This window comes from Helianthus annuus, chromosome 7 (assembly GCF_002127325.2).
Source record: "Helianthus annuus cultivar XRQ/B chromosome 7, HanXRQr2.0-SUNRISE, whole genome shotgun sequence".
Classification (NCBI taxonomy): Eukaryota; Viridiplantae; Streptophyta; class Magnoliopsida; order Asterales; family Asteraceae; genus Helianthus; species Helianthus annuus.
The window spans coordinates 135051471-135062172 of record NC_035439.2 but is presented as its reverse complement, the minus strand read 5'-3'; the positions used below and the strand labels follow the sequence as shown (position 1 = coordinate 135062172).

At 32.8% G+C, this 10702-nt stretch overlaps 1 protein-coding gene across 1 annotated transcript; it reads left to right on the top strand.

Moving 5' to 3' along the window:
- The first annotated feature begins 224 nt into the window (after positions 1-224).
- Positions 225-1223, top strand: LOC110927123 (transcription factor PRE6). Its single transcript, XM_022170733.2, has 2 exons — positions 225-432; positions 919-1223. The coding sequence occupies exons 1-2, from the start codon at positions 319-321 to the stop codon at positions 1075-1077; spliced, it is 273 nt and encodes a 90-aa protein (XP_022026425.1). The 5' UTR covers positions 225-318; the 3' UTR covers positions 1078-1223.
- Positions 1224-10702: the final 9479 nt, after the last annotated feature.

Sequence of the window (10702 nt, the reverse complement as noted above, 5' to 3'; positions counted from 1 at the left end):
TTAGACCAAAAAGTTAATATGATACAACAGATGGCTTGTTAAATATGGTTGAACCAGGACCATGTTTACCCAAAACCATAGTGGGGCTAACCATGTACCCTACATGGTTCCACCTCTGCACACACATAGCCGAAACATGATCGGCCGGGATGTTTTCTCTTATATGTATCTATCAATACACCACCCAATATTACATATCTACCACCCCTTCATCCTTAATTCCAACCATATATATATAACCTCCCATTATATGCATTCTAACTCACTTACCTTCCATACTCAACTGCTTAATTATTTTCTTACGTCCGAATATTCGTAATGTCGAGAAGATCCGGAGGAAGTACTCCAAGAATCAGCGACGACCAGATCATCGAACTCGTCTCCAAGTTGCAACAACTTCTTCCTGAGCTTCGAAACCGCCGTTCCAACAAGGTATTTTATGTTTATGTTTATGTTTATGACAGATGGTTTGTTAAAAGACTGTTGGACTAGGGTTTTTTTATTCTTAATCCTATCGAAATCCACTCAATAATGTTCTTTTAAAAGTATTTGTCATGTCCCTACACCTAATTATTGGTTATACATAGATACACGGTACAACAAACCTTTTTTGTACATAGATATTTTTCTAACCGAAAAAACTACTCAATCCTATAACATAACTACCGTTCATCATGATGAATCAATCTTGATTCGTTTGTTCGGATTGATGGTCGGGTTTCATTTATAATACCCTAGACTTAAAGATCACACACTTGCTCGGACATATGACATTTTTTTTAAAACAGCTAACTCACACGTACACATCTACTGATCCACGGTCCACAACGGACTAGAACCCTTGACCTCTAGCACATATGACAAATGTTTATACACAAATGATTCGATATATATGATAAAAATATGATTTTTGTGTAGGCATCAGCTTCGAAGGTGTTGCAGGAAACTTGTAACTACGTGAGGAGCTTGCACAAGGAGGTTGATGACCTTAGTGATCGTCTCTCCCGCTTGTTGTCCACCATTGATGATGACAGTCCTCAAGCTTCCATTATTAGGAGTTTAATTAATAACAATTAAGTACAAAGATATATATAAGTATTTCAGCATTTTCCTAATTGCTTAATCATATATGTTTGTAGTGGTTTGCAGGTTATGCCTATCTTTGTATTTGATCACTCAAATTATAGTTGGATAATGAATGATATTAATCATGCTTGTGTTTATAATCGTGTAATTTCGTCTCTTGATGCTTGTGTTAATCGACGATTTGATATCATTTCTTTGAAAGAAAGACTTGAAGAGTAAACTGATTATGATGCATGGATATAAACTAGCAATAAGATCTTCATCTTCACAACTATGGCATGCATGGCTTAAAGTCTTGATCTAGACTTAGACATAACTCGGAATGTAACCACTCCAAACAATTAAAAACGCTTCGAAAATACATGAAAATATTCATTTTGGTTCAAGTACACCAATATACTTAATCATATATAGGTCATGATTTCAAATCTTGTTATTGTTATCGATATGCTAAATAGACCACCAACAATGTTGTGTCATTAGAAGTTTAATTATCATAAGCTGAGAGTCAGAAGTCGTTTATGTTAACGTTAAATCTCTTATTTATAAAACGTCTTAATAAACATATATATAGGTAATATAGTTTTAGAGTAATGATTAAAAAGTATTTTGAATGAAAAGAGTAGAAGTTATTTTTGAGATAAAATGGGACCAAATGTATAAAGAAATGGGACCATGGATTTTGTTGGACAATCAAATGTCACAATCCAACTTCAACATGTAGATATTAGAGATGAGGTGGTCATTCAATACTCTTAATAGGACAGTGTACCCACGAAAATGATGTATGTCAACTCACCCTTCCCACCACACAATTATTTAATTTAAATAATTATTGTGTTAATTGTTAATTTGGTTAACCTTTTTTATTACAAACATATAAGCAGACATAAATAATCCAATTAATAAACACCCAAAAGGCCAAAGTGGAAACTTATGTAACCTTTGAGAAACAGAAATTATGAGTCAGTCGTCTGAAGTCTGAACTCTTGTACCATGAGCCCATGAGGCCATGACCAAACTTGGGCTTGAATCAGTATTTTAGACTGATTTGGGCCACTAGCAAACTCCAACTCCAACCAATATGTGACATGCTTTTTACTAATAACTACGGGGCTGTTTGGTAGCCTCTTAATGACCATTCAGATGTTACCTCTTAATGGTTTAAAACCTCTGAATGAATAAGAGGTAACCTCAAGTCTGAATGGTTAAGAGGTAACCTCTGAATGGTAAATCATCACATGTCACATTCTTCTACCTTCTCATTGGTAAAATTCTTAATGGTTCCATTAAGAGGTAGCCTCTTAATGACCATTCAGAGGCTACCAAACAGCCCCTAAAAATCAGAAAGTTATCCAAAAATTTTTAACACGGAATCAATTAGTTTAAACACTTCATTAATTTGAACTAAAAATATTATATCTGGCCTTCCCGAGAAACATAAGAATTTGTCATTCTTGTAAAGGTCGATGGAGAAAAGAAGACTCCCCACCACCAAAATTTGAGTGAAAATATACTAAAAATAAAATCAATAAAAAATTTAAAAATTAAAAATAAAACTAGTATTTAGACTCACGCGCGTTAAGGCAAAGACAAGATCTTTAAACCGAACAAAAAATAGATGTAAAAGTGTTAAACCATGTATGTGTATTGTAGCATGTTATGGTAGAAATGAACAATTAAACTAAGTCGAAAGGGTAACAAAACCCACGTAAAAAAACTGAAAAAGCTTTATAATAATACATTATAAAGTATAGGATTTAGTAATAATAAAACTAAATCATAAGGGTTATTTTATATTTTTACTAATGCTCTAAGGAAAGAAAAGTAAAACATATCATATGCAATCAAGTTTGCACACAACACTTTTGAAGTTGTACCAAAATAATAGTGCATGCCACGTGATATTGAACCAAAAAAAATTGAATAGTATTTATATGAGGAGAATGGTTTTTTTTTTTTTTTTTTTTTTTTTACAATTGAAAGGGGATGATACTTTTGAATGAATTATACGGTTGGTCCTATGGTATACCGTATACCCGTGTTACGGTTTTAATATATTTAAAAACTGGAGAATTAGATTTAAGTAATCCCAATTATTACCTATTGGCCGGCAACAGTTTCAACTAACGAAATTCTTTGCGATAGTCTTAGTTTTTGATATTTTTTTCTTTCAACGAGTTTTTTTCTATCTAAGGTCTAACCCAATTAGTTTTTTTTTTTTTTTTTTTTTGTTGACGTTGACTGCTTATGTAGCAAAAAATATCAAAGGTTTGATGACGTGGACTGCTTATATGGCAAAAAGTCAAACTTTTGATGACATGAACTACTTAGTGGCCAAGTTTTGAGGAGGTGGACTACTGGTGTGGCAGTCCATGTCAGCAAAAATTAAGTGGGTTAATCCTTAGTTAGAAAAAACTCGTTGAAAAAAAAATAGTTTAAAAGTTGAAACTGTCACAAAATATTCGTTCGTTAGAACTATTTCTAGCTAATAGGTAACAGTGAGATGATTTAAATCTAATTATCCAAAAAAAAATGCAAGTTTGGTCAAGTGATTGTCCTAAATGTAAGATGTTTAGTACCTGACCTTGAATGAATGTTTAGTCTCTCTTTATGGGCGCAACTTTGTTTGGGCCGGGGGTTCCCAGCCCCCTTTGCTTTTTCTTCATCGTGTAAATTATTCCATATACAAATAAGCAAATCTTTTGTGCATAACAACTTGTAACATGTGCTTTGAGAGTTTTTCAAAAAAAATACTTTCTTTTTTAATTTTAACCCAAAGGTTTTTAACTTTTACAATTTTAACCCTACATAATTTGTTTTTTAACTTCAACCCAAACATTTTATTATTTTTAACTCAAATGTTTTTACCTTTTGCAATTTTAACCCTACATAATTTGTTTTTTTTAACTTTAACCCAAAACTTTTCATTATTTGCAATTTAACTTCACAACTTTTGTCACTTATACTTTTCATCTTTAGCAAATTTTCGTTTTATGTATAGTTCTTAATTTTTCGAGTTAATACGACGCAACGTACATGTGTGGTTCAACTTTTTTATGTTTTGTTTCAAATTTTGCAAGTTAATACGACGCAACGTACATGTGTGGTTCAACGTTTTTACCTCTATTTTTTTCATGTTTGACAGGTTCGTCGCAACACGCAGACCCTAGGTCGAGTCAGTGTTCGTGGTCGATAACGGTTGTGTGACATTAGTACTCTTTGACACCGTTTTACGCCCCGTCGCAATGCGGCGTGTGCTTTAGGGTTTTCCAAAGAAAAAATCGTTATGCATATGATTGTCGTAACCTTGGCTTTGGGGGTTTCAAAAAAAATTGATTTTTTTTTACTTTCCACCCAAAAGTATTTCATAAATTACTTTTAACCCGAAACTATTTGTTTTTTTACTTTTAACCCAAAACTTTTTATCTTTTGCAATCTATCCTCACAACTTTTTTTACTTTCAACTTTGGTCCTTTATAGTTTTCATTTTCCACAATTTTTTCGCTTTATGCTTGGTTCTAAATTTTGTGACTTAACACATCGCAACGTGCGTCTTTGGTTTAACTTTTTTACGTTTCGTTCTAAATTTTGCGAGTTAACATGACGCAACATGCGTGTGTGGGTGAATGTTTTTACATCATCTATTTTTCCCGTTTGACAGGTTTAACATAATATGCGGGTCCTAGATCGACGTAGTCATAACTAAAGAATCCCCGCCGCATTGCGGCGGGTCTCAATTCTAGTTAACATATAAAGAAGCAACTTGTGTATGCATATATGTGTTGTAAGATTTGCTTAGAGGGTTTTTCAAAAAAGAAATAGAATTTTTCTTTTCAACCCTAAAGTTTTAATCTTTCACAATTTAAGTTTAAAGTTTTAATCTTTGTTTCCTTTTTAACCGTAAAGTTTTAATCTTTGACAATTTAAGTTTAAAGTTTTAATCTTTGGTAATTTAACTCTTTTGATTAATTTGATTTTTCACTTCTAATTCAAAAGTTTCTATCTTATACAATTTAACCCCTTTGATTAATTTGATTTTTCACTTCTAATTCAAAAGTTTTCATCTTTTGCGATTTAACCACTTTGTTTTTTTTTACTTATGTGTGGTAATCTTGGCTTTGGGGGTTTATTCATATGGTTGTTGTAACCTTGGCTTTGGGGGTTTAAAAAAAATTGATTTTTTTTACTTTTCACCCAAAAGTATTTCATAAATTACTTTCAACCCAAAACTATTTGTTTTTTTACTTTTAACACAAAATTTTTTATCTTTTGCAATCTAAACTCACAACTTTTTTTTTACTTTCAGCTTTGGTCCTTTATAGTTTTCGTTTTCCGCAAATTTTTTGCTTTATGCTTCGTTCTAAATTTTGTGACTTAACACATCGCAACGTGCGTCTTTGATTTAACGTGTTTACGTTTCGTTCTAAATTTTACGAGTTAACACGACGCAACGTGCGTGTGTGGGTGAACGTTTTTACATTGTCTATTTTTTCCCGTTTGACACGTTCAACATAACGTTCGCGTCTTAAATCGACTTTTATAACTAAAGAATCCCCGCCGCATTGCGGCGGGCCGTAATTCTAGTTTTATCAAAAATTTTCAAACATCCCTCCCCTTATCTTTTCCCTTTAAAACTTTTGGCCCTTATTCAAACTCCGTTTCTCCCTCCCTCCGTGACGAAGAGGGTAAGACCGAAAGATATATAATATTAATTTTTATTCTTTTATATTTAATAGAAAAAGATAACCTCATCCTTTATTCTTTAATCCTATAAAGTATTTTAGTCATGTTTTTATATTTAATAGAAAAAGATAACCTCATCCAAAGGACTAAGACTAAATATGTTACTTTCATGAAAATCATTGATCAAACATCTAACTTCCGTAAAAAAAGAAAAATAATAGAAATCCGAAATATGAGTATACCAAAGGAGCATAATTGTAACTAATTTTAGAGTAAACTGCTAAAATAATCCCCGAGTTTAACACTTTTTTCACTTTAATCTAAAACTCAAACCTTTTGAATCTAAGTCTATGTGGTTTCAATTTTATTGTTATTTTCATTCAAAAGCAAAAAATGGTCAGATTTTTCAGTTAACATCCAACTTTTTTGGTCTTTTTCCTCCCTTTTAATGAAGGGCAAAATGGTCTTTATCCGTAAATACCTTCCGTTTCTTCGAGATCTGAACAGAAACTGCCGGTAGAATCAACTTATGTGGCGATTAAGGTTAGTTTGTTAAAGAAATCTATTACGGATGCAACAACGTCGTTTCAATCGCCGGCGTCTTTGTTCGCGTCTTCGTTTGCTAGAGGAAGTGTTGAAAGAAGCGTTTCGAACGGCAGACAGGTGTCCTCGTTAGGTATAGTAGCTCTAGCACTGTCGTTCTCGTCGAGGGAACCTCTGTTTCTGCCGTCTCCTCGGAAAAGACAAAGCACTGAGATGACATCAGCTTCTTTTCACCGATCTGGAAGAGAGAACGTTTCCAGCACCGGTTGTCATTGTTGCAAAAACCATTTTGCCCTTCATTAAAAGGGAGGAAAAAGATTTAAGAAAAAAACGGGATATTAACTGAAAAATCTGACCAGATTTTGCTTTTGAATGAAATGACAATAAAATTGAAACCACAACGACCCAGATTCAAAAGGTTTGAATTTTGAACTAAAATGATAAAAATGACCAAACCTCAAGGACCATTTTAACAGTTTCTCTTAATTTTAAAAAACTTTAGTTACTAAAAAGACTATAGAGAAAGTAGGCCCATAGTGGTTGGAATTTGCATCATTGCAGCCACTGTCCATTGACCTAGCACTAGACTACCATTATGGGCTTTATGGGTTGTGAAGGTTGGTACCTTCAACAAATTGCATTAGTAAATGCAAGACCTATAGGAGGGTTGTTAAATAGCGTGGAGAGGTTTTGTGGTCTGTCAAATTAGTCGTATTCAAGTAGTGGCCTATGGGTTTCGGAGGGTCCGAACTATCAAAATATCTATATGACAAAAGATCAATACAAATATCTTTATCATATAAAACGTATCAATAGAGTGAAAAGGCAAAAAAAAAAACGCGGTGACATTTTCGTAATTGTTTACACATAGAGTAATTATCAAAATTACCCTACAAATGATCTTGTAGGGTAATTTTTTAAATGATCTTTTACATAATTTTGATCTTGTAGAGTAATTTTGATCTTGTAAGGTAATTTTGAATTGTGTGTTGTTTGACAAACTTGTAGAGTAATTTTGATACACTTGTAGAGTAATTTTGATAATTGCCCTATAAGATCATTTTACAAAAGGGGAATTGGCCTGTAATAATCTCACCTAGACCTTATTGGCCATTAATAATCCCACCTCAGAATATTTCCCCCCCCCCAGTCCCACCTTGCACCTATTTTTCCTACAATGGTTCCTCGTTAAAAAAAAAAAAAAAAAAAAAAAAAACCTAACGGAATTAAGCTTTTTTCCAAATTACAAACAGATTTTTTAGGGCTTTTGATCAGAACGATGATACGAGTCCATTGATGTAAAACTTACTTCGAAATTGTGCTCCAAGTGACTTGATTTTGGTTAATTGGAAATTTAAACACCCGATTTGAAGCGTCGTTTTCATCGTTTGGAGCACCGTTTTGAGGATGGTTTTACATCAATGGACTCGTATTGTCGTTCTAATCAAAAGCCCTAAAAATATGTTTGTAATTTGGTAAAAAAGCTTAACTCCGTTAAGTTTTTTTTTTAACAGGGGACCATTGTAGAAAAAAAGGTGAAAGGTGGGACTGGTGGGGGGAATATTCTGAGGTGAGATTATTAATAGCCAATAAGGTCTAGGTGGGATTATTACAGGCCAAATTCCCTTTACAAAATTACCCTATAAGATCAACATTACCCAACAAGATCATTTGTAGAGTAATTTTAATAATTACCCTACAAGTAAATAATTACGAAAATACCACCATTTTTTTTTACTTTTTTATGCCTTTCATACGTTTTCTATGATAAGACTCTTTGTACGTGAACTTAACTCATATCTATATATAGAAATTAAAGGATTTGGATTATGTCACAAATGAACTAGAAAATAATCGTATTTTAAGTATGTTCGAGTTGGGCCCCACCAATTATAATAGCAAAGTAGAAATAACAAGAGGAGAGTGAAGAATGAATATAACATCATTAGAAAAGAAAATTTCCGATAGCGGGGCATAGACGTTTATAGGGGAAGATTTGGTGTGAAGAAGATGGTGGTTAATGCCATGGTTATTAGGGTTATTTACTAAAATGAGAAAACAACTATTGGATCTTAATATTTTTTTCCTTAACTGGGCTTTTTGTAAAATAAAGCCCATATCTAACTTGTATTTTTAAGTTTTTATTTTTTATTTAATATTTAGCTTACATGTCATGGATAAATTTAGGATTTATAGTGTTATATTTTTATATTACTAGTAAATACGTAATGTTGTACGATTTTTTAATCATTTCTTGATATATTAATTTTTTTCTAATGAGAAAGAATACCGTTCATGACTAAAAATACGTACGAAGAATACGCGATATAAGCAGCCGTCAGATTTGAAGATCAATGTCCCAGATAAGCGCATGCAAATTACATAACTTTAATGATCAAACAACTGAAAAAAAAAAATAAAACAAAAAGCGCAATTTGGTCATAAAATTTGAAAACCCTTCTATTCAAACAAACCGTCTCTTCTTCTTCATTCTCCTTTCACTTTTCAAAATCAAAAGAAGACGATAATCACGAAGGCAAAAAAAACCTTAAATCGTTCAATCGTCTTCAAAAACACGAAATCGACATGGAAATTACACAGAATTATCAACGTAAGTGCATTACGTTATTCTATATTCAAGTTTATAGTAGGATTTCATCTAAAATACGTCATTAAAACTTCACAGGTAAGAAAAAACGACCATCAGAAGAAAGAAAAAACCTGAAATGGGGCAATCGAAGAAGAGGAAAGATGAAGGTAAGTACATTACGTAGTTTTTACAGTCGATTTTTCTGAAAATGAATTTAACTACGATTTTTTTTATCTTAGGTACAAGCAGCACAATAGTAGCAACAACATCAGCTTTGCAAGCTAAGGAACTAAGAACAAAGAAGAACAATGACATGCCATGTCTTAAAAAACTGATGGTATGTGAATCGAGATTTAGCTATTTGTTTTTTATGTGATACATGATTTTAGATTTAGGCATTTATTGAGTATCTGCAACGTGATGTGTTCTGTATATGACACGTGATTTTAGGTTTGGGCATAAATTGAGTATCTACTACGTGATTTAACTATTTGTTGTTTGATTTTAGGTTTGGGCATACATTGAGTAGATTGTTGCGTGATTTAACTATTTTTTGTTGTATATGATACGTGGTTTTATATTTAGCTATTTGTTGTGTATCTGATACATGATTTTAGATTTGGGCATACATTGAATGTTTGCTACGTGATTTTAGATATAGGAATACATTGAGAAACTGCTACATGATTTAGTTTTTTGTTGTTATATTAATTTTAGATTTGGGAATACATTGAGTATCTGCTACGTGATTTAGCTGTTTGTTGTTGTATATGATACGTGATTTTAGATCTAACTATTTGTTGTGTATTTACTATGTGTTTTAGCTAATTGTTATGTATCTGATACGTGATTTTAGATATAGGCATACATTTAGTATCTGCTACGTGATTTAGCTATTTGGTTGTGTATCTGACACACGATTTTAGATATAGGGTTAGTTGCATTAAGCATTTGTTATTGCTTGCACATGGTATGTGATTATAGATGTACAGTTAAGTTAAGTCGAATCTCACATTTCACTGTTTCTTTGGCATATAGGTAACCGTCAAGTGTGTATTGTATCTTATGATGACGATGACGACTTTGTTAACAGATCAAACGATTAAAAGAATCAGATACAGTTTTGGAAAGCATGTTGCCTCCAAGAAAACCCTTTGTTCCGTACAAAGACAAGAAGCTAACAGTGAGGGCATGTGTGAACAACCTCAAACAAGCCATAGATAGCTTTACCAAAGCTCAAACATAAGCAATTAAAAAACGGGTTTTGGTCTTTGCTTTCAATGAATATAACAGATCTACCAACAAGGATGGCACATTGGTTGTTATCAAACTACGATCATGACCGAAGCGAGCTAAACATAGGGAACTACATCATTCTAGTTACCCCACAAAAGGTGAATGACATATTTGGAATTTCTTTGGGTAGTGAAACAGTGATCGAGAAAAACAAACCAAGGAAAAGGTCATCGAAAGCACATGATGCATGGGCAGCCCAGTATAACATCGGAAAAGTTTTAGTCACAACTGTAAAGAAAAAAATGATAAAGAGCAAAAAAGCAGACTGGATTTTCAAGTTAAACTTCCTTGGTCTCTACAACTCGTTGTTGGGAGATACGACAAAAAGCTCAACAGTGAACAAGAGATTTTTAAAAGCAATAACAGATGATTCAACGATAAGAAACCTGAATTGGTGTAATTATATGATCACCTGCTTGAAAAGGACAAAAGAAGAGTGGAACGGAGTAAAGCCTTACCATAGACCACTAACATTTCTTGCGGTATGTTTATATATGAATA

Excerpts from the sequence above, each read along its gene's own strand:
- LOC110927123 (XM_022170733.2), top strand. The coding sequence starts at position 319 with ATGTCGAGAAGATCCGGAGGAAGTACTCCAAGAATCAGCGACGACCAG. Across the intron at positions 433-918 it reads GAAACCGCCGTTCCAACAAG|GCATCAGCTTCGAAGGTGTT; the intron begins GTATTTTATGTT and ends ATTTTTGTGTAG.